This window comes from Oncorhynchus mykiss, chromosome 19 (assembly GCF_057628025.1).
Source record: "Oncorhynchus mykiss isolate SJ-2025 chromosome 19, ASM5762802v1, whole genome shotgun sequence".
Taxonomy (NCBI): domain Eukaryota; kingdom Metazoa; phylum Chordata; class Actinopteri; order Salmoniformes; family Salmonidae; genus Oncorhynchus; species Oncorhynchus mykiss.
The window spans coordinates 11,971,109-11,995,000 of NC_143040.1; the positions used below are offsets into that span (position 1 = coordinate 11,971,109).

At 43.0% G+C, this 23,892-nt stretch overlaps 1 protein-coding gene across 2 annotated transcripts in view; it reads right to left on the reverse strand.

The window, feature by feature from the left end:
- Positions 1 to 23,892, reverse strand: part of LOC110497222 (calcium-binding protein 2-like) — a 41,691-nt gene that overhangs the window by 17,141 nt on the left and 658 nt on the right. Inside the window, exons 2-3 of one of the 2 annotated variants that reach the window (XM_090210116.1) lie at positions 19,197 to 19,379; positions 79 to 291 (exon numbers count right to left, since the gene is read on the reverse strand). In XM_090210116.1, coding sequence (XP_090066242.1) covers positions 79 to 291; positions 19,197 to 19,379 — 396 coding nt within the window. The remainder of the gene's footprint in view (positions 1 to 78; positions 292 to 19,196; positions 19,380 to 23,892) is intronic. The other variant, XM_090210117.1, reaches the window with a different exon arrangement.

Here is a 23,892-nt window from a genome sequence, read left to right on the forward strand (position 1 = left end):
ATGTATGTTTACTTTAGAGTGTGTGTGTGTGTGTGTGTGTGTGTGTGTGTGTGTGTGTATCTCTGTAAGGTTACATACGAGCTGGCTCTGAATGAACGCCTCTCTGAGGAAGATGCAGGCGGGGCCCACGATGTTGTGTAGAACGGTGCAGTTCTGGACCACAGCACACAACGGCTCCTCAAACACTCTTCTCCTTTCATCTTCCTCCTCTTCTTCCTCCAGGGCCCCCACACCCCCCGGCATTGCCGCCGCAGCCAATGGGGCTCCGCTCCCCTCCGAGGGCAATACCCCCTTAGGGAGGGGAACCAATCAGATTGATTAACCAACCACATGCCAACCAATCAGAATGATCAGAAAAAGTGTGTTCAGCCAATAAAAATGGCAGGTGAGTGAAGCAGTTGTTCAGCCCTGTTCCTTATTGTTCTAAGACACACTAGGCTGTAGACCAGATCACTAAAGTAGCAATGCTTCCTGGTTTCAGTCGTTCCTAGCAGCGTGTATGAACCAATATTCTGTACAGTCAACTCAGTGTCGTCAATGCTAATAAACATTTAAAAAATGATATTTCTGATTCAGCTAACAGTCAATGTTCAAGAAACAATGTAGATTTTTTTGAAGTCATGCACATTGCAAGTCTTAGAAAGGTAACTTTCACACCGCCTACAGTAAAAAAAGAAAACATGTCTGTCTCTCTCACATCTATAGAATCAATAGATCTCCAATACTAAATACCCATATAATCTAAACGACAGTAAATAATTGAGGAATAATCCCTTACCTTCCTCATTTTGCTTCTCTTATTTCCCATCAGCTTTTCTTTCTCTCTGAGTCCTCCTCTCCTCCCCCTCTCTTTCCCTCTGTCCCGTGCCCCGTCCCTCTCCTCTCTCCCTCCCTCTCTCCAGTTAGCTATTACATAAACTCTCCAGCCAAAGTCCCGGCCCAAACCTAAAGTTCTAATCTATCCCAGAATTGAGCTCTTCAGCCACCAATAGAACACTACTGATGTTGATGATAATCAAGATAATAATCCAGCCAATGAGGTCCTCCTAACTGCTGAATCAATGATTCGATTGGTCTATTGAGAGACTAGGTTGCCATGCGGTCGCCATGTGTCTCTGGTCAACGCTCCTTGAATTGGTGGGAACCCTCACACATGGTGCTACCGGCAGGATAAATTAGGAGAGCAAGGTGATTCTATAGTCGGTTTATTTCTCTCTCTCTCTCTCTCCCTCTCTCTCTCTCTCTCTCTCTCTCTCTCTCTCTCTCTCTCTCTTTCACTCCATTTATGTTCCCTTGATTACCCTCAATTTAGTCAATATCAGCCCTTTATCGTTCTTTTCCTCACTCACTCACTCACTCTGCAAATCACCAGTTTGACAGAATTGAGAGGGAGGGGGGGGGGAATTAGAGGGGAAACGGGATGCCTTTTTAATCCTCAACATTTCAGATTAAAGGAATAGAGCGATGGGACTAGTAGAAAATGAGGGATGGAGAGGAGGAGATGCCAGAAAGAGGAAATGGAGGGATAGAGAGGAGATGTCAGAAAGAGGAAAGGGAGGGATAGAGAGGAGATGTCAGAAAGAGGAAAGGGAGGGATAGAGAGGAGATGCCAGAAAGAGGAAAGGGAGGGATAGAGAGGAGATGCCAGAAAGAGGAAAGGGAGGGATAGAGAGGAGGAGATGTCAGAAAGAGGAAAGGGAGGGATAGAGAAGAGATGTCAGAAAGAGGAAAGGGAGGGATAGAGAGGAGATGCCAGAAAGAGGAAAGGGAGGGATAGAGAGGAGATGTCAGAAAGAGGAAAGGGAGGGATAGAGAGGAGATGTCAGAAAGAGGAAAGGGAGGGATAGAGAGGAGATGTCAGAAAGAGGAAAGGGAGTAATAGAGAGGAGATGTCAGAAAGAGGAAAGGGAGGGTTAGAGAGGAGGAGATGCCAGAAAGAGGAAAGGGAGGGATAGAGAGGAGGAGATGCCAGAAAGAGGAAAGGGAGGGATAGAGAGGAGGAGATGCCAGAAAGAGGAAAGGGAGGGATAGAGAGGAGGAGATGCCAGAAAAAGGAAAGGGAGGGTTAGAGAGGAGGAGATGCCAGAAAGAGGAAAGGGAGGGATAGAGAGGAGGAGATGTCAGAAAGAGGAAAGGGAGGGATAGAGAGGAGATGTCAGAAAGAGGAAAGGGAGCGATAGAGAGGAGATGTCAGAAAGAGGAAAGGGAGGGATAGAGAGGAGATGCCAGAAAGAGGAAAGGGAGGGTTAGAGAGGAGGAGATGCCAGAAAGAGGAAAGGGAGGGATAGAGAGGAGGAGATGCCAGAAAGAGGAAAGGGAGGGTTAGAGAGGAGGAGATGTCAGAAAGAGGAAAGGGAGCGATGGAGAGGAGATGTCAGAAAGAGGAAAGGGAGATCACAAGGTCCAGGTATAGTAGAACAAAATAAATGTCGACGATTATCTTTTATTGACTCATTGATGCAAGTGGGTTTGGTCCATTTCCTGCTCATAGTTGTGACGTCAAATGGAGGCAAGGGTTTTTACGGTAAGGGTTTTTACGGTAAGGGTTTTTACGGTAAGGGTTATTGTGGTAGTAGCTTATTCCCGGGGGACGAATTTTGTTGTTTTAAATCATGTGAACACCATTATTGAAAGTGTGGTTTGGTGGTAACATGTATGTTTATGACCTGAATGTGTTTGTGTTCCATTTTCATACCGTCATTGAAGTTGATTGTCAATTAGGTAATTAGTAGGGTTTGCGATGCATTCTGGGTAATGGGTATTGCTACAAGAAGCAAGCCATTGTTTGAGAGAGACAGGCAAGACAGACATATAACAGGGTGGCATGCTGCTGGCTTTACAGGAAATGAAGCCCTGGTGGTCTTCTGTTAGAGTTTTATGTTAATCATGTCAGTTTATTAGACCTGCCTTTCTGTTCATCGTCCTATTTGATTTTGTAAGTAATTGTACAGTTCCCCGGCTCATTTATCCTCACTTAGCAAATAAAAAGCCTCACAATGGCAAGATAAAGCACATCTTCCTCCTATGCCTCCTCACTGTTAAAATCTAACCTCATGGTCAACCTTACACCTCATTTTGCCTCCTCACTGTTAAAATCTAACCTCATGGTCAATCTCACATCTCATTTTGCCTCCTAACTGTTAAAATCTCACCTCATGGTCAATCTCACACCTCATTTTGCCTCCTCACTGTTAAAATCTAACCTCATGGTCAATCTCACATCTCATTTTGCCTCCTAACTGTTAAAATCTAACCTCATGGTCAATCTCACATCTAATTTTGCCTCCTCACTGTTAAAATCTAACCTCATGGTCAATCTCACATCTCATGTTGCCTCCTAACTGTTAAAATCTAACCTCATGGTCAACCTCACACCTCATTTTGCCTCCTCACTGTTAAAATCTAACCTCATGGTCAATCTCACATCTCATTTTGCCTCCTAACTGTTCAAATCTAACCTCATGGTCAACCTCACACCTCATTTTTATTCTATCCATTCTATTTCTATATTCTCCTCTTGCAGATGTTTTGGGTTCTTGGCCAGCTGTTCTTTCTGTTTGGATCTACCCAGCAGGACTTGGGTTCCAACAGAAGATAAAGGCATTGCTTGGATTTAAACAGCCAGCGTAGTAATACAGTTTAAATACTGCTTAAAGCAGGGGTTACATGAGACTCCTGCTTTAGAACATTTAGAATGCAATATCAAGGAACGTTTAGAATGTCTAGGAACATTTAGAATGTCTAGGAACAGTTAGAATGTCTAGGAACAGTTAGAATGTCTAGGAACAGTTCGAATGTCTAGGAACATTTAGAATGTCTAGGAATAGTTAGAATGTCTAGGAACAGTTAGAATGTCTAGGAACAGTTAGAATGTCTAGGAACAGTTAGAATGTCTAGGAACATTTAGAATGTCTAGGAACAGTTAGAATGTCTAGGAACAGTTCGAATGTCTAGGAACATTTAGAATGTCTAGGAATAGTTAGAATGTCTAGGAACAGTTAGAATGTCTAGGAACAGTTAGAATGTCTAGGAACAGTTAGAATGTCTAGGAACAGTTAGAATGTCTAGGAACAGTTAGAATGTCTAGGAACATTTAGAATGTCTAGGAACAGTTAGAATGTCTAGGAACAGTTAGAATGTCTAGGAACAGTTAGAATGTCTAGGAACATTTAGAATGTTAAGGAACCGTTAGAATGTCTAGGAACAGTTAGAATGTCTAGGAATAGTTAGAATGTCTAGGAACAGTTAGAATGTCAAGCAACAGTTAGAAGCCAACATTGTCTCGTTTTGCCGTGGATGATTGGGAAGAAGATTCTGGCACAAATGAGACAGATGGTATCAGCATTATGAGAAATGGATGAAGAATATGAGGGTGAAAATGTCACAGTGAATTATGATGTAATAGTTGTATTATGAAAAACGATTATGTACTTCATATCTTCATGATCAAATAAGCCCTGAAATTGCTGCTGGAATATGTTCAAGTTGTACATTATGATCATTTGAGAAATTGTCAATTTTTTTCCTCCTAAATGTAATTTGCGTAAGTGTGAGTTTGTGCTGAAAGTGTTTGTGTGTGTGTGTGCTCCACCAGCAGTGTGGTGACTACAGTAGAGAGTAGCTGTGTGTCCAGGCCATTAGAGTAGAGCTGGGCACCACAGCACTAATACCTATTGTCATATTGGAAGGGCAATCACACACACTCCTCCCTCTGTATCTCTCTGTCTTGTTCTATTGCTCTTCGTATCACCCCCTCTCTCTTTCTTCTCTCTCTCTCTCTCTTTCTCTCTCTCTCTCTCTCTCTCTCTCTCTCTGCCTCTATCACTCCCTGTCTCCCTCTGTATCTCTCTCTCTCGTTCTATCGCTCTTTGTATCACCCCCTCTCTCTTTCTTCTCTCTCACCCCCTTGTCACTTCTCTCTCCCTCTATCACTCCCTCTGTCTCCCTCTCTCTCTCTCTGCCTCTCTCTCCCTTCCTGTATTCTGTATCTCCATATTTTGATAGAGCTCCCTCCCTCCCTCTCCCCCTCTCTGTATCAATCTATAGCAAACTGCAATGGAACGTCCCAACACTAACTACAGCACCAAGCCCAGTTTTGCATGAGAGGCTGCAGTACTCAATCTAGACGACTAGATGCAGTCATTCTAGAGAATCCTCACTAGATGGCAGTCTAACACAATCAGAAGATCAATGGTCACCGTCTGACTCTCCGGTTGAGGACCACTGAGTGTGCAGGCTTGGGTTCCAACTAGGCCAGCTCTGTCAGATCATAGTGAATGCTGTTGAGCAATTTATATAAATGTCTTCCTCCGGTTGACCCATTCTTAGGGTAGCCTACCTGAAATAAAGATGGTACTTTTTTTTGTATTATGAGGATGGTTGCACTAATCAAATCAAATCAAATTCAATTTTATTTGTCACATACAGATGGTTAGCAGATGTTAATGCGAGTGTAGCGAAATGCTTGTGCTACTAGTTCCGACAATGCAGTAATAACCAACAAGTAATCTAACTAACAATTCCAAAACTACTGTCTTGTACACAGTGTAAGGGGATAAAGAATATGTACATAAGGATATATGAATGAGTGATGGTACAGAGCAGCATAGGCAAGATACAGTAGATGGTATCGAGTACAGTATATACATATGAGATGAGTATGTAAACAAAGTGGCACTAGTTCAGGACCTTTTGAGAATTGTAACTTTTTGGTCTCAAAAACACTTTAGATCAGATTTAATTGTAACATTGTGTCATAAAGAGCCACAGGAGGCTGGTGGCACCTTAATTAGGGAGGATGATCACGTGGTAATGGCTGGAGAGGAATAAGTGTAAAGGCATCAACATCATCCAACACATGGTTTCCTGCCTTTATCATGAGCCGTCCTCCCCACAGCAGCCTCCACTGTAAAGAGGTTAACTAAAAACATGACTAGAGTAAGTGTCAAATAAAATAACAGGGTTGACTGTAACAGGGTTGACTGTAACAGGGTTGACCGTAACAGGGTTGACCGTAACAGGGTTGACCGTAACAGGGTTGACCGTGACAGGGTTGACTGTAACAGGGTTGACTGTAACAGGGTTGACCGTAACAGGGTTGACCGTAACAGGGTTGACCGTAACAGGGTTGACCGTACCAGGGTTGACCGTAACAGGGTTGACTGTAACAGGGTTGACTGTAACAGGGTTGACTGTAACAGGGTTGACCGTAACAGGGTTGACTGTAACAGGGTTGACCGTAACAGGGTTGACCGTAACAGGGTTGACCGTAACAGGGTTGACTGTAACAGGGTTGACTGGAACAGGGTTGACCGTAACAGGGTTGACCGTAACAGTATTGACCGTAACAGGGTTGACTGTAACAGGGTTGACCGTAACAGGGTTGACCGTAACAGTATTGACCGTAACAGGGTTGACTGTAACAGGGTTGACTGTAACAGGGTTGACCGTTACAGGGTTGACTGTAACAGGGTTGACTGTAACAGGGTTGACCGTAACAGGGTTGACCGTAACAGGGTTGACCGTAACAGGGTTGACCGTTACAGAGTTGACGATTTCATCTGCCTTAAATCTCCTAGTGACAGGAGGAAAGGAAGCGTGTTGTGTGCTACAGGGAGTGACAACTGAACCCAATATGTGTCTCTTCTTTATTAAATTGTTCAAGCCTTCCTCTCTATCTAATGGGTTACAGGTGGACACTCCACCAAACAACACACCAGAAAATGACCAGGAAGGGTAGAACCAGCTCGCCTGCTTTTACACCATCGTTTCTGGTTTCTTTTGAAAAGAAAGAGAATAGTTTCACCGTATTAAAAGGAGAGTTCAGTTCACGTAGACGGTGTTGATTTTAAAATGAGAGACAGATGTAAATGAATCACTAATCACATCAAATAAATAATCATATTCAGAAGTTACTTTCTCAAAGCAACAAATAAATAGGGCTTTACAATGATGCTGAAAACTTGGAGAAACGTCAGGGTTCGGTGGGTTAAAATGTTCCTAGAGTTCACAGAGGTGCACGGAGCAAGTCTGTATTCGTAGAAAAAAATCAGATTTATTGAATTCTCCATGTGGTCTGTGTTAAAGTGCACTTCAATTAATATAACAAGATTTTAAAATTCAATATTGGTGCATCATTTCTACTTAAAATATGAAAGGGAGACGAAAGGCAACGTGGAACGACCCCTGAATGACCATGTCTGATAACTGAAGGGCTTCATACAGAACAGGTAAAGAAAGTCCACATTCAGCAAACAGCACTTCACATGTAAAACCATAGTCCTCTGACTCCTCGGTGTGATGTCATGTTGTTTCCACAGCTGAGGAATAAACCTACAGTCAAGTAACAACACATGTAACCCCGGATCAAACAGCAGAGGAAATGTGATTGTCTCCTCTTTTCAACGGCATTAAACACAACAGATCTCTTAGGTTGTATCCCAAAAGGCATCCCTATTCCCTATATAGTGCACTACTTTTAACCAGGGCCCAATAGTCGTCCACTATGTAGGGAATAGGGTGCCAGTTTGGGACGCAGGCTTAGACATAGTAGGATGACAGGAGAGAGGGAAGAAACACTTTTTAATAACAATCTCATGTCACAGAGTCAACAACTTTATGATGGTGTTCAGAAGACAGGCCATCCTGACCCTGGCTTAACCTGGACTCTGGATCACAATGCTCTGGAAAGGCACAGAGGCGTGCGTGTGTGTGTGTGTGTGTGTGTGTGTGTGTGTGTGTGTGTGTGCGTGTGCGTGTGCGTGTGTGTGTGTGTGTGTGTGTGTGTGTGTGTGTGTGTGTGTGTGAGAGAGAGAGAGAGACAGACAGAGAGCTTGGGTCTGTGTGTGTGTGTGCTTGCGTAACTACGTGTGTGTGTTCTTACGTGTGTGAGCCTGCGTCTGTCTGCGTGTGTGACTGCAACCATTGAGGCCAACAGCAGCATGTCGTTGCTTGTTCATTTGGAAGTTGACAGGTTTTTAGATTGTCATCACAGAAGATACCATCATTATATATATATTGTGTTGGTTCTTGTATGTGTAGTAGGTACATGCATGTATAGCTTTGTAAACTCTGGGCAGGTTTGATCAATTAGCTCAGTTGGTCAGGTGTGAAGCCTAGTTGGAACAAAACCCTGCAGTTCCTGCAGCACTCCTGGTACAGGGTTACGTACCCCTGATCTAGTCTGTTACTTTAACAATGGTGTCTCTTCCTGTCTTTCTCTCTCTTCTTATCTCTTCTATCTCCGTCTCACTCGCTCTCTCTATGTCTATCTCTCACTCTCTATTTCTCTCTCTCACTCTCACTCTCACTCTCACTCTCTCTCACTCTCTCTCACTGGATTGTTCCATATTTCCCATTGATACTCCCACGCTCTCCATAATTTCCTATAGACCTGTAGTGTGTAGTGTGATTGTGTTTTCTTCATCTACTGTATATGAGATTTGCGTTGTCTGGTATGTTCTAGAATTATTGGAATGGATTACAATAGGGCCACAATGACAGAAGGAGAGCGAGACCAGAGAGAAAGACAGTGGGCTAGAAAGACAGTGAGAGAGAGGGAGAGAGGGATAGAGAAATAGAGAGAGATAATCACTTATATTCTGTATGACAGCTGTCAAACGACTATGTCAGATCAGCTCAGCTTGTTTGAACTGTCTGTCTATATATACTGTGGGGGGAACAAGTATTTGATTCACTGTCGATTTTGCAGGTTTTCCTACTTACAGAGCATCTAGAGGTCTGTAATTTGTATCATAGGTACACTTCCACTGTGAGAGACAGAATCTAAAACAGACTGTGGTCCCAGCTCTCTTCAGATCATTGACCAGGTCCTGCCGTGTAGTTCTGGGCTGATCCCTCACCTTCCTCATAAAATGCAAATGAATTACTTAAAAATCATACAATGTGATTTTCTGGATTTTTAGATTCCGTCTCTCACAGTTGAAGTGTACCTATGATAAAAATTACAGACCTCTAGATGCTTTGCAAGTAGTAAAACCTGCAAAATCGTCAGTGTATCAAAAACTTGTTCTCCCCACTGTATATATCTATGATTTATCTTATTTTTACAGCACCTTCAGCACCCTTACTTCCCACAGCTATGGAAATTGGCCTTTACCACTGTAGCCCAGAGAAACAAATTAATTAACAGATTCATGAAAAGGCAAAACAAACAGTACAAAAATGAATCATAACATTTTGAAGTGTCTGTCCTATATCTTTGAGACATAAGAAAGCTCAGGAAATACTGTGTATATTTATTTTGTGGACACATATTTATCTCTTTTTTGTGTTACTTCCATGTATTTTTTGACCCGGTACTGGGTTACCTTCAGGTTACCTTCAGACGAGTCCCGTCCCGGGTCTTAGAGCAAACAGAGAACCCCATCGTGTTAGATATCTCCAGCTTAAACAGACACGTGTGTCAATCGACTCGATTTGAACCATCTCCTTTCTTAATGTTACTTTTCATGTAGTGTTTCCTAAGTGTTATTTTGAACTATTTCCTGTAGTTTTTCCTAAGTATTATTTTAAACTATTTCCTGTAGTTTTTCCTATGCTAGGTCCTAAGACGAGTCTTTAACCACCTTCTAGTCTCATCTGAGAGTGAATCTGTCTGTAAAGGCATCATTTTATCCTCTGAGTGGTTTAATTTCACCACCATAACCCTCCCTCCATCCCTCCATCCCTCTCAATGATTCCCAATCAATCTATCTTCCCTTTTTCACCTCTCCCTCATCCCAGGGCAGCAGGAAGCGTAGCGGTTGAGAGTGTTTGAATCCCAGAGCCAACTAGGTGGAAAATCAGTGACCATGAGCAAGGCACTTAACCCTAATTGCTCCTTTAAGTCTCTATGGATAACAGCGTCTACTAAATTACAAAAATGTCAATGTAAAACTTTTCTGATCATTTTTGCTGTTTTTGTCCTTCTGTCAATAGCTCTGTTGCCATGGAGATCAATGACTTGTAGAGCAACAGGCAGAATGAAAGAATGAAAGGTAGAAATCCCCTTTAAGGAAATCAGAACTACAGGGGGTTGAGGTAGAAATCCCCTTTAAGGAAATCAGAACTACAGGGGGTTGAGGTAGAAATCCCCTTTAAGGAAATCAGAACTACAGGGGGTTGAGGTAGAAATCCCCTTTAAGGAAATCAGAACTACAGGGGGTTGAGGTAGAAATCCCCTTTAAGGAAATCAGAACTACAGGGGGTTGAGGTAGAAATCCCCTTTAAGGAAATCAGAACTACAGGGGGTTGAGGTAGAAATCCCCTTTAAGGAAATCAGAACTACAGGGGGTTGAGGTAGAAATCCCCTTTAAGGAAATCAGAACTACAGGGGGTTGAGGTAGAAATCCCCTTTAAGGAAATCAGAACTACAGGGGGTTGAGGTAGAAATCCCCTTTAAAAGGAAATCAGAACTACAGGGGGTTGAGGTAGAAATCCCCTTTAAGGAAATCAGAACTACAGGGGGTTGAGGTAGAAATCCCCTTTAAGGAAATCAGAACTACAGGGGGTTGAGGTAGAAATCCCCTTTAAGGAAATCAGAACTACAGGGGGTTGAGGTAGAAATCCCCTTTAAGGAAATCAGAACTACAGGGGGTTGAGGTAGAAATCCCCTTTAAGGAAATCAGAACTACAGGGGGTTGAGGTAGAAATCCCCTTTAAGGAAATCAGAACTACAGGGGGTTGAGGTAGAAATCCCCTTTAAGGAAATCAGAACTACAGGGGGTTGAGGTAGAAATCCCCTTTAAGGAAATCAGAACTACAGGGGGTTGAGGTAGAAATCCCCTTTAAGGAAATCAGAACTACAGGGGGTTGAGGTAGAAATCCCCTTTAAGGAAATCAGAACTACAGGGGGTTGAGGTAGAAATCCCCTTTAAGGAAATCAGAACTACAGGGGGTTGAGGTAGAAATCCCCTTTAAGGAAATCAGAACTACAGGGGGTTGAGGTAGAAATCCCCTTTAAGGAAATCAGAACTACAGGGGGTTGAGGTAGAAATCCCCTTTAAGGAAATCAGAACTACAGGGGGTTGAGGTAGAAATCCCCTTTAAGGAAATCAGAACTACAGGGGGTTGAGGTAGAAATCCCCTTTAAGGAAATCAGAACTACAGGGGGTTGAGGTAGAAATCCCCTTTAAAAGGAAATCAGAACTACAGGGGGTTGAGGTAGAAATCCCCTTTAAGGAAATCAGAACTACAGGGGGTTGAGGTAGAAATCCCCTTTAAGGAAATCAGAACTACAGGGGGTTGAGGTAGAAATCCCCTTTAAGGAAATCAGAACTACAGGGGGTTGAGGTAGAAATCCCCTTTAAGGAAATCAGAACTACAGGGGGTTGAGGTAGAAATCCCCTTTAAGGAAATCAGAACTACAGGGGGTTGAGGTAGAAATCCCCTTTAAAAGGAAATCATGTTTTGGAATGTTTTTTGTTTGTTGTTGCTGTAAATCCATACTGACCCACCTGAGTCCCAAATGGCACCATATTCCCTACGTAGTGCACACATTTTGACCATTAGCCCTATGGGATCTCCTTCAAAGTAGTGCATTATGTAGGGAACAGGGTGCCATTTGAGACACTAACACTAAAACACTAATCTTGACCCATTACTGTTACCATAACAACACACCTTCAATGGTACCATTCAGTCTGATTGTCAGTATTGCTGGCAGGCCCCTAGCATTGTATCCATTCAGGAGAAGTCTCAGGAGTCGTAGTATCAATGACAACTGTCCATCTCTCTCTCTCTCTCTCTCTCTCTCTGTTTATGTGTGTGTCACCCTATTAGGTCTGGAAGTGTTAAATAACTACAGTGACTCAGTGCGAACCCTGTCTATTCTCTACATGACTCCTGATGATATATGGGGAGTCTTATGTAGTCCTGTAAATGTTGTAACATAATGGTACTGCAGTCGGAGTCAAATGAGTCAGCAAGACATCTGTGGACATGTTAGATTAATATAATGACTGTTTCCCCTCTTTCTCTCGCTCTCTCTCCCCCTTTCTCTCATTCTCTCTCTCCTCTCTCTCTTTCTTTCTATCTTTCTCTCTCCCTCCCTCTTTTTCTCTATCTCTCCTCTCTCTCCTCTCTCGCATTCATCTCATCTTCTGTTCCACCTACTTCAGGTGAACGTTGAACATTAGTGAACATTGAACATTGAACATTGACATTGTATTTAATTCAAAGCTTTATTTTTCATGGTCAAAGCATTATGGTTTATTTCCTCCACCACCTAATCTGTTGTTTCTCAGTGTACGGTGTGTTAACATGAAGGGCTGATGAACAGCGGTTACAACAGAAAGATGTAGCTTCATGACGAGTTTGGAGGGTACTATGGTGTTAAATGCTGAGCTAATGACGAGTTTGGAGGGTACTATGGTGTTAAATGCTGAGCTAATGACGAGTTTGGAGGGTACTATGGTGTTAAATGCTGAGCTAATGACGAGTTTGGAGGGTACTATGGTGTTAAATGCTGAGCTAATGATGAGTTTGGAGGGTACTATGGTGTTAAATGCTGAGCTGTAGTCGATGAACATCATTCTCACATAGGTATTCCTCTTGCCCAGATGGGTTAGGGCAGTGTGCAGTGTGGTTGCGATTGGGTCGTCTGTGGACCTATTGGGGCGGTAAACAAATTGGAGTGGGTCTAGGGTGTCAGGTAGGGTGGAGGTGATATGGTCCTTGACTAGTCTCTTAAAGCACTTCATGATGACGGAAGGGAGTGCCTTAGCTTTCTTGGGGACAAGAATAATGGTGGCCATCTTGAAGCATGTGGGAACAGCAGACTGGGATAAGGATTGATTGAATATGTCCATAAACACACCAGCCAGCTGGTCTGCGCATGCTCTGAGGACGCGACTAGTGATGCCGTCTGGGCCTGCAGCCTTGTGAGGGTTGAAATGTTTAAATATTTTACTCATGTTGGCTGCAGAGAAGAAGAGCATGCAGGTTTTGGTAGAGGACCGTGTCAGTGGCACTGTATTGACCTCAAAGCGAGCAAAGAAGTTGTTTAGTCTGTCTGGGAGCAAGACATCGTGGTCCGCGACGGGGCTGGTTTTTCTTTTGTAGTCCGTGATTGACTGTAGACCCTGCCACATACTTCTTGTGTCTGAGCCGTTGAATTGCGACTCTACTTTGTCTCTATACTGACGCTTAGCTTGTTTGATTGTCTTGCGGTGGGAAAAGCTACTCTGTATGTATTCGGTCATGTTTCCGGTCACCTTGCCCTGATTAAAAGCAGTGGTTCGCACTTTCAGTTTTGCACGAATGCTGCCATCAATCCACGGTTTCTGGTTGGGGAATGTTTTAATAGACGCTGTGGGTACAACATCACCGACATCACCACACTTGCAAATAAACTCGCTCACCGAATCAGCGTATTCATCAACGTTATGGTTCGACGCTTTGCGGAAAACATATCCCAGTCTCGACCCCACCTTGTGCAACTGGGTCCTGAAGATCCTCAACACAGGGGCCCCACAAGGGTGAGTTCTCAGCCCTCTCCTGTACTCCCTGTTCACCCATGACTGCGTAGCCATGCACGCTTCCAACTCAATCATCAAGTTTGCAGACGACACTACAGTGGTAGGCTTGATTACCAACAATGACGAGACGGCCTACAGGGAGGAGGTGAGGGCCCTCAGAGTGTGGTGTCAGGATAATAACCTCACACTCAATGTCAACAAAACAAAGGAGATGATCGTGGACTTTAGGAAACAGCAGAGGGAGCAGCCCCCTATCCACATCGACGGGACAGTAGTGGAGAGGGTGGAAAGTTTTAAGTTCCTCGGCGTACACATCACGGACAAACTGAAATGGTCCACCCACACAGACAGCGTGGTGAAGAAGGCGCAGCAGCGCCTCTTAAACCTCAGGAGGCTGAAGAATTTCGGCTTCTCACCAAAAACACTGACAAACTTTTACAGATGCGCAATCGAGAGCATCCTGTCGGGCTGTATCACCGTCTGGTACGGCAACTGCTCCGCCCACAACCGTAAGGCTCTCCAGAGGGTAGTGAGGTCTGCACAACGCATCACCGGGGGCAAACTACCTGCCCTCCAGGACACCTACACCACCCGATGTCACAGGAAGGCCAAAAAGATCATCAAGGACAACAACCACCCGAGCCACTGCCTGTTCACCCCGATATCATCCAGAAGGTGAGGTCAGTACAGGTGCATCAAAGCAGGGACCGAGAGACTGAAAAACAGCTTCTATCTCAAAGGCATCAGACTGTTAAACAGCCACCACTAACATTGAGTGGCTGCTGCCAACATACTGACTTAATATCTAGCCACTTTAATAATGGAAAAATGTATGTAATAAATGTATCACTAGCCACTTTATACAATTCCACTTTATATAATGTTTACATACCCTACATTATTCTTTCATATGTACATACTGTACTCTATACCATCTAATGCATCTTGCCTATGCCATTCGGCCATCACTCATTCATACATTTTTATGTACATATTCTTATTCATTCCTTTACACCTGTGTGTATAAGATAGTTGTTGTGAAATTGTTAGGTTAGATTACTTGTTAGATATTACTGCATGGTCGGAACTAGAAGCACAAGCATTTCACTTCACTCGCATTAACATCTGCTAACCATGTGTATGTGACAAATACATTTGATTTGATTTGAACAATCAATCCTACTATCTATGCTGCTCTGCTACACTCTCTATAAACACTATACTGCTTCCTCTATCTATAAATAATACACTGCTTCCTCTGTCTATAAACACTATACTGCTTCCTCTGTCTATAAACACTATACTGCTTCCTCTGTCTATAAACACTATACTGCTTCCTCTGTCTATAAACACTATACTGCTTCCTCTGTCTATAAACACTATACTCCGTCCTCTGTCTATAAACACTATACTGCTTCCTCTGTCTATAAACACTATACTGCTTCCTCTGTCTATAAACACTATACTGCTTCCTCTGTCTATAAACACTATACTGCTTCCTCTGTCTATAAACACTATACTGCTTCCTCTGCCTATAAACACAATACTGCTTCCTCTGTCTATAAACACTATACTGCTTCCCATGCCTATAAACACAATACTGCTTCCTCTGTCTATAAACACTATACTGCTTCCTCTGTCTATAAACACTATACTGCTTCCCATGCCTATAAACACAATACTGCTTCCTCTGCCTATAAACACTATACTGCTTCCCATGTCTATAAACACTATACTGCTTCCTCTGTCTATAAACACTATACTGCTTCCTCTGTCTATAAACACTATACTCCGTCCTCTGTCTATAAACACTATACTGCTTCCCATGTCTATAAACACTATACTGCTTCCTCTGTCTATAAACACTATACTGCTTCCCATGTCTATAAACACTATACTGCTTCCTCTGTCTATAAACACTATACTGCTTCCCATGTCTATAAACACTATACTGCTTCCTCTGTCTATAAACACTATACTCAGTCCTCTGTCTATAAACACTATACTGCTTCCTCTGTCTATAAACACTATACTGCTTCCTCTGTCTATAAACACTATACTGCTTCCTCTGTCTATAAACACTATACTGCTTCCTCTGCCTATAAACACAATACTGCTTCCTCTGTCTATAAACACTATACTGCTTCCCATGCCTATAAACACAATACTGCTTCCTCTGTCTATAAACACGATACTGCTTCCCATGCCTATAAACACTATACTGCTTCCTCTGTCTATAAACACTATACTGCTTCCTCTGTCTATAAACACAATACTGCTTCCTCTGTCTATAAACACTATACTGCTTCCTCTGTCTATAAACACTATACTCCTTCCTCTGTCTATAAACACAATACTGCTTCCTCTGTCTATAAACACAATACTGCTTCCTCTGTCTATAAACACTATACTCCTTCCTCTGTCTATAAACACTATACTGCTTCCTCTGTCTATAAACACAATACTGCTTCCTCTATCTATAAACACTATACTGCTTCCTCTGTCTATAAACACAATACTGCTTCCCATGCCTATAAACACTATACTGCTTCCTCTGTCTATAAACACAATACTGCTTCCTCTGTCTATAAACACTATACTGCTTCCCATGCCTATAAACACTATACTGCTTCCTCTGTCTATAAACACTATACTGCTTCCTCTGTCTATAAACACAATACTGCTTCCTCTATCTATAAACACAATACTGCTTCCTCTATCTATAAATAATACACTGCTTCCTCTGTCTATAAACACTATACTGCTTCCTCTGTCTATAAACACTATACTGCTTCCTCTGTCTATAAACACAATACTGCTTCCTCTATCTATAAACACAATACTGCTTCCTCTATCTATAAATAATACACTGCTTCCTCTGTCTATAAACACTATACTGCTTCCTCTGTCTATAAACACTATACTGCTTCCTCTGCCTATAAACACTATACTGCTTCCTCTGTCTATAAACACTATACTGCTTCCTCTGTCTATAAACACTATACTGCTTCCTCTGTCTATAAACACAATACTGCTTCCTCTGTCTATAAACACGATACTGCTTCCCATGCCTATAAACACAATACTGCTTCCTCTGTCTATAAACACTATACTGCTTCCTCTGTCTATAAACACAATACTGCTTCCTCTGCCTATAAACACTATACTGCTTCCTCTGTCTATAAACACTATACTGCTTCCCATGTCTATAAACACTATACTGCTTCCTCTGTCTATAAACACTATACTGCTTCCCATGTCTATAAACACTATACTGCTTCCTCTGCCTATAAACACTATACTGCTTCCTCTGTCTATAAACACTATACTGCTTCCTCTGTCTATAAACACTATACTGCTTCCTCTGTCTATAAACACTATACTGCTTCCCATGTCTATAAACACTATAATGCGTTCTCTGCCTATAAACCCTAAGAACAGTGCTTACATAAGATAACTACACTTCCTTACGTAAGGTCAACCCTGGTGTCATAATCAGAATTGTTTTATTGCTGCAGCTTTTTCCCAATCTGGCAGTTGGGTGCAGGGAGCGTTTGATTAGGTCTGATTTAGCGGCATCCCAACTCTGGGGTGATTACTTTTGTCTGACTCACTATGCCCTGAGAACAAGAGGTCACTGATAGGATTAGATGATTAGAAATAGAATTAATGGAACGGTCGTATCATTGACTTCAATGAGGACGCCTGTTCTATTCATAATTTTTCAATGCATTTAATCCTGCAGAAAAACTTGGCCCCGGGAACAATGGGTCAGGAACACTGACATTCATTCTCTCTTCTCTTTCTCTTTATTTCCCTGTCTCTTTATTGCTCTCCTCCCTCTCTTTTCATTCTCTCTCTCTCTCTCTCTCTCTCTCTCTCTCTCTCTCTCTGTCTCTCACTCTCTCTCTCTCTCTCTCTCTCTCTCTCTCTCTCTCTCTCTCCTCACTCTCCTACCTCTCTTTTCGTTCACTCTCTCTCTCTCCTCTCTCTCTCTCTCTGTCTCTCTCTCTCTGTCTCTCTATCTCTCACTCCTCTCTCTCTCTCTCTCTCTCTAACTCCTCTCTCTCTTCTCTCGCTCTTCTCTCTCTTCTCTCTTTCTCCTCTCTCTCTCTTTTCCTCACTCTCTCCACTCTCTCTCTCTCTCTCTCTCTCTCTCTCTCCTCTCTCTCTCTCTTCTCTCCTTTCCTTTCCTCTCTCTCTTCTCTCTTCTCTCTCCTCTCTCTTCTCTCTCCTCTCTCTCTCTCTCTTTTCCTCTCTCTCTCCTCTCTTCTCTCTCTCTGTAGCTCTCGTTCTCTTGTACTATGTCTCTGGTCTTGGTGAAGGTACTCCACATCTGAGAACTAAACCCAGGAAAAGTGTTTGAACAGACTAAACATTTGTTATTTGTGTGTGAGTGTCTTCTCTCATTTAATATTATCACAGAAGAGTGCTCCAACTACTTTTCTATACAACCACATGAAACCAGACTGGAAGAAGTCACAAGTAAAGAAACCCAAAGTTACAGAGACAGACCAACAGTAAAGATGTCACAGACGTATAAGGACTCTCACAAGTCAAGTGACCTACAACTAAATGCCTTGACAAGTACTCTGCCAGGCTAGCACTCCCTCAGGTAGACTCCAACAGGTAAGGATTCCCCCAGGTAAAGACTCCCCCAAGTAAGAACTCCCCCAAGTAAGGACGCTCGCAGGTAAGGAGGTCTGTAGGTAAGGACTCCCCAAGGTAAGGACTTCCTCAGGCAATGCCATCTGTAGGTAAGGACTCCCCCAGGTAAGGACTCTCCCAGGAAAAGACTCCCCTAGGTAAGGACTTCCCCAGGTAAGGACTCCCCCAGGTAAGGACTCCCCCAGGTAAGGACTCCCCCAGGCGAAGGACTCCCCAAGGCAAGGACTCCCCCAGGTAAGGACTCCCCCAGGTACGGACTTCCTCAGGTAAGGACTCCCCCAGGTAAGGATTCCCCCAGGTAAAGACTCCCCCTCAGGTAAGGACGTCTGTAGGTAAGGACTCCCCCAGGTAAGGACTCCCCCAGGTAAGGACTCCTCCAGGAAAAGACTTCTCCAGGTAAGGACTCTCCCAGGTAAGGACTCCCCCAGGTACAGATTCCCCCAGATAAAGACTCCCCCAGGTAAGGATTCCCCCAGGTAAAGACTCCCCCAGGTAAGGATTCCCCCAGGTAAAGACTCCCCCAGGTAAGGACTCCCTCGGGTAAAGACTCCCCCAGGTATGGACTCCCTCGGGTAAAGACTCCCCCAGGTAATGATTCCCCCAGGTAAAGACTCCCCCAAGTAAGAACTCCCCCAGGTAAAGTCTCCCCAGGTAAGAACTCCCCCAAGTAAGGACTCTCGCAGGTAAGGAGGACTGTAGGTAAGGACTCCCCAAGGTAAGGACTCCCCCAGGTAAGGACTTCCTCAGGGAATGCCATCTGTAGGTAAGGACTCCCCCAGGTAAGGACTCTCCCAGGAAAAGACTCCCCCAGGTAAGGACTTCCCCAGGTAAGGACTTCCCCAGGTAAGGACTCCCCCAGGTAAGGACTTTCCCAGGTAAAGACTCCCCCAGGTAAGGACTCACCCAGGTAAGGACTTCCCCAGGTAAAGACTTCCCCAGGTAAAGACTCTAACAGGATAGGACTTTCTCAGGTAAGTACTCCCCCAGGTAAGGACTCCCACCGGTAAAGACTCTAACAGTTGAGTCGCTCTACCTGTCCCAGTATTATACCTGTCCGAAGACGGAGGCGATGATGGGTTTGAGCCTCCTCCTCTCGGGGGTCTTGAGCCCCCAGGTCTCCTCTGGTGCCTCTGTAGCGGTGGACAGACTTCTGGTCTTAGTCTTCTTAGAAGGCCTCTTTATGCTGCAGGAGCTCCATCTCCTCAACTTCTCTATCTTCTTCTTGATGGAGCCCTGACAGACAGACAGAGACGTATGTGAATCAGGATACAGTGTATGTCCTAGGTAAAGATGCTCAGATGGGGAGATAAAGAGATGGTTAGGATACAGTGTATGTCCTAGGTAAAGATGCTCAGATGGGGAGATAAAGAGATGGTTAGGATACAGTGTATGTCCTAGGTAAAGACGCTCAGACTGAGATGTTAGAATATACAGATGTGCTACCTTAATTTGATCATTCTGTTGTCCCAGATAATTTTCCTGCTCAGCAAAATGCAAATTGTACTGTATTCAAGGTTTTCAGAGGCTTCTAAAGTTTGTAATTTCCACTGAAATGTATCAATCCCTACACATGTCCATTAACTAATACATTTCCTGTTGCTGCAGGATTGGTTTTCTGCTGTGAGAAGCAGGTTCAAATTAAGATAGCACATCTGTCCTGGAGAAAGAGACAAAGACAGACGAATGTTGACCTGTATGTGTCTTGGGTAAAGACACACAGACAGAGATGGAGATACGTTCATGATACCTTATGAGACAGGACCCAAACAGAGAGTTAACTGATGTTCTGATACAGGACCCAGACAGAGAGTTAACTGATGTTCTGATACAGGACCCAGACAGAGAGTTAATTGATGTTCTGATACAGGACCCAAACAGAGAGTTAACTGATGTTCTGATACAGGACCCAGACAGAGAGTTAATTGATGTTCTGATACAGGACCCAGACAGAGAGTTAACTGATGTTCTGATACAGGACCCAGACAGAGAGTTAACTGATGTTCTGATACAGGACCCAAACAGAGAGTTAACTGATGTTCTGATACAGGACCCAGGCAGAGAGTTAACTGATGTTCTGATACAGGACCCAGACAGAGAGTTAACTGATGTTCTGATACAGCACACAGAGAGTTAACTGATGTTCTGATACAGCACACAGAGAGTTAACTGATGTTCTGATACAGGACCCAGACAGAGAGTTAACTGATGTTCTGATACAGGACCCAGACAGAGAGTTAACTGATGTTCTGATACAGCACACAGAGAGTTAACTGATGTTCTTATACAGGACCCAGACAGAGAGTTAACTGATGTTCTGATACAGGACCCAAACAGAGAGTTAACTGATGTTCTGATACAGGACCCAAACAGAGAGTTAACTGATGTTCTGATACAGGACCCAAACAGAGTGTTAACTGATGTTCTGATACAGCACACAGAGAGTTAACTGATGTTCTTATACAGGACCCAGACAGAGAGTTAACTGATGTTCTGAAACAGGACCCAGACAGAGAGTTAACTGATGTTCTGATACAGGACCCAAACAGAGAGTTAACTGATGTTCTGATACAGTACCCAGACAGAGAGTTAATTGATGTTCTGATACAGGACCCAAACAGAGAGTTAACTGATGTTCTGATACAGGACCCAGACAGAGAGTTAATTGATGTTCTGATACAGGACCCAAACAGAGAGTTAACTGATGTTCTGATACAGGACCCAAACAGAGAGTTAACTGATGTTCTGATACAGCACACAGAGAGTTAACTGATGTTCTTATACAGGACCCAGACAGAGAGTTAACTGATGTTCTGATACAGGACCCAAACAGAGAGTTAATTGATGTTCTGATACAGGACCCAAACAGAGAGTTAACTGATGTTCTGATACAGCACACAGAGAGTTAACTGATGTTCTTATACAGGACCCAGACAGAGAGTTAACTGATGTTCTGATACAGGACCCAAACAGAGAGTTAACTGATGTTCTGATACAGGACCCAAACAGAGAGTTAACTAATGTTCTGATACAGGACCCAAACAGAGTGTTAACTGATGTTCTGATACAGGACCCAGACAGAGAGTTAACTGATGTTCTTATACAGGACCCAAACAAAGAGTTAACTGATGTTCTGATACAGGACCCAAACAGAGAGTTAACTGATGTTCTGATACAGGACCCAAACAGAGAGTTAACTGATGTTCTGATACAGGACCCAAACAGAGGGTTAACTGATGTTCTGATACAGGACCCAAACAGAGAGTTAATTGATGTTCTGATACAGGACCCAAACAGAGAGTTAACTGATGTTCTGATACAGAACACAGAGAGTTAACTGATGTTCTTATACAGGACCCAGACAGAGAGTTAACTGATGTTCTGATACAGGACCCAAACAGAGAGTTAACTGATGTTCTGATACAGGACCCAAACAGAGAGTTAACTGATGTTCTGATACAGGACCCAAACAGAGTGTTACCTGATGTTCTGATACAGGACCCAGACAGAGAGTTAACTGATGTTCTTATACAGGACCCAAACAAAGAGTTAACTGATGTTCTGATACAGGACCCAAACAGAGAGTTAACTGATGTTCTGATACAGGACCCAAACAGAGAGTTAACTGATGTTCTGATACAGGACCCAGACAGAGAGTTAACTGATGTTCTGATACAGGACCCAAACAGAGAGTTAACTGATGTTCTTATACAGGACCCAAACAGAGCGTTAACTGATGTTCTGATACAGGACCCAAACAGAGAGTTAACTGATGTTCTGATACAGGACCCAAACAGAGAGTTAACTGATGTTCTGATACAGCACACAGAGAGTTAACTGATGTTCTTATACAGGACCCAGACAGAGAGTTAACTGATGTTCTGATACAGGACCCAGACAGAGAGTTAACTGATGTTCTGATACAGGACCCAAACAGAGAGTTAACTGATGTTCTGATACAGCACACAGAGAGTTAACTGATGTTCTGATACAGGACCCAGACAGAGAGTTAATTGATGTTCTGATACAGGACCCAAACAGAGAGTTAACTGATGTTCTGATACAGGACCCAGACAGAGAGTTAATTGATGTTCTGATACAGGACCCAGACAGAGAGTTAACTGATGTTCTTATACAGGACCCAGACAGAGAGTTAACTGATGTTCTGATACAGGACCCAAACAGAGAGTTAACTGATGTTCTTATACAGGACCCAAACAGAGCGTTAACTTATGTTCTGATACAGGACCCAAACAGAGAGTTAACTGACAGTGCTGTATGTTCTGATATAGAAAGTATATAGCCTCCAGTTATGTAGTAGGTGTGAGTGAAGACTCACAATAGGCCACTTTACTACTGTACTAGAAGACTCACAGTAGGGCACTATAAGACTCACAGTAGGGCACTCACTATACTACTGTACTAGAAGACTCACAGTAGGGCACTATACTACTGTACTAGAAGACTCACAGTAGGGCACTATACTACTGTACTAGAAGACTCACAATGGGGCACTATAATACTGTACTAGAAGACTCACAGTAGGGCACTATACTACTGTACTAGAAGACTCACAGTAGGGCACTATACTACTGTACTAGAATACTCACAATGGGGCACTATAATACTGTACTAGAAGACTCACAGTAGGGCACTATACTACTGTACTAGAAGACTCACAGTAGGGCACTATACTACTGTACTAGAAGACTCACAATAGGGCACTATAATACTGTACTAGAAGACTCACAATGGGGCACTATAATACTGTACTAGAAGACTCACAGTAGGGCACTATACTACTGTACTAGAAGACTCACAGTAGGGCACTATACTACTGTACTAGAATACTCACAATGGGGCACTATAATACTGTACTAGAAGACTCACAGTAGGGCACTATACTACTGTACTAGAAGACTCACAGTAGGGCACTATACTACTGTACTAGAAGACTCACAGTAGGGCACTATACTACTGTACTAGAAGACTCACAATAGGGCACTATAATACTGTACTAGAAGACTCACAGTAGGGCACTATACTACTGTACTAGAAGACTCACAGTAGGGCACTATACTACTGTACTAGAAGACTCACAGTAGGGCACTATAATACTGTACTAGAATACTCACAATGGGGTACTATAATACTGTACTAGAAGACTCACAGTAGGGCACTATACTACTGTACTAGAAGACTCACAGTAGGGCACTATACTACTGTACTAGAAGACTCACAGTAGGGCACTATAATACTGTACTAGAAGACTCACAATGGGGCACTATAATACTGTACTAGAAGACTCACAAAATGGCCACTATACTACTGTACTAGAAGACTCACAATAGGGCACAATAATACTGTACTAGAAGACTCACAATGGGGCACTATACTACTGTACTAGAAGTTGCTAAGTTATTTCATGCATTAAAACAGGATAAAAACAGGTTGTGTCTTAATCGTTAAGTTCTACGTACGTTTTGGGATGTATAAAGTGATGTTATACTTTATACCCAGTGATTGTTGAGGAATATAACTTAGAAATGCCTCATGAGCTCAGTTCAACTGTCTTACCCCATCAGAACCCACAGTAAGCTTGTTTACTCTGTTTTTCAACAACATAATTGTAAACAAACAGCCTCAAAACATGGTTAAAAGTATAATTGTTATGTTATGAACTCTCAGTCCCCTGCATCCATAGCTCTGTCTATGAATTTGAGAGTAGTTACATTTCTCCAGCACCAAC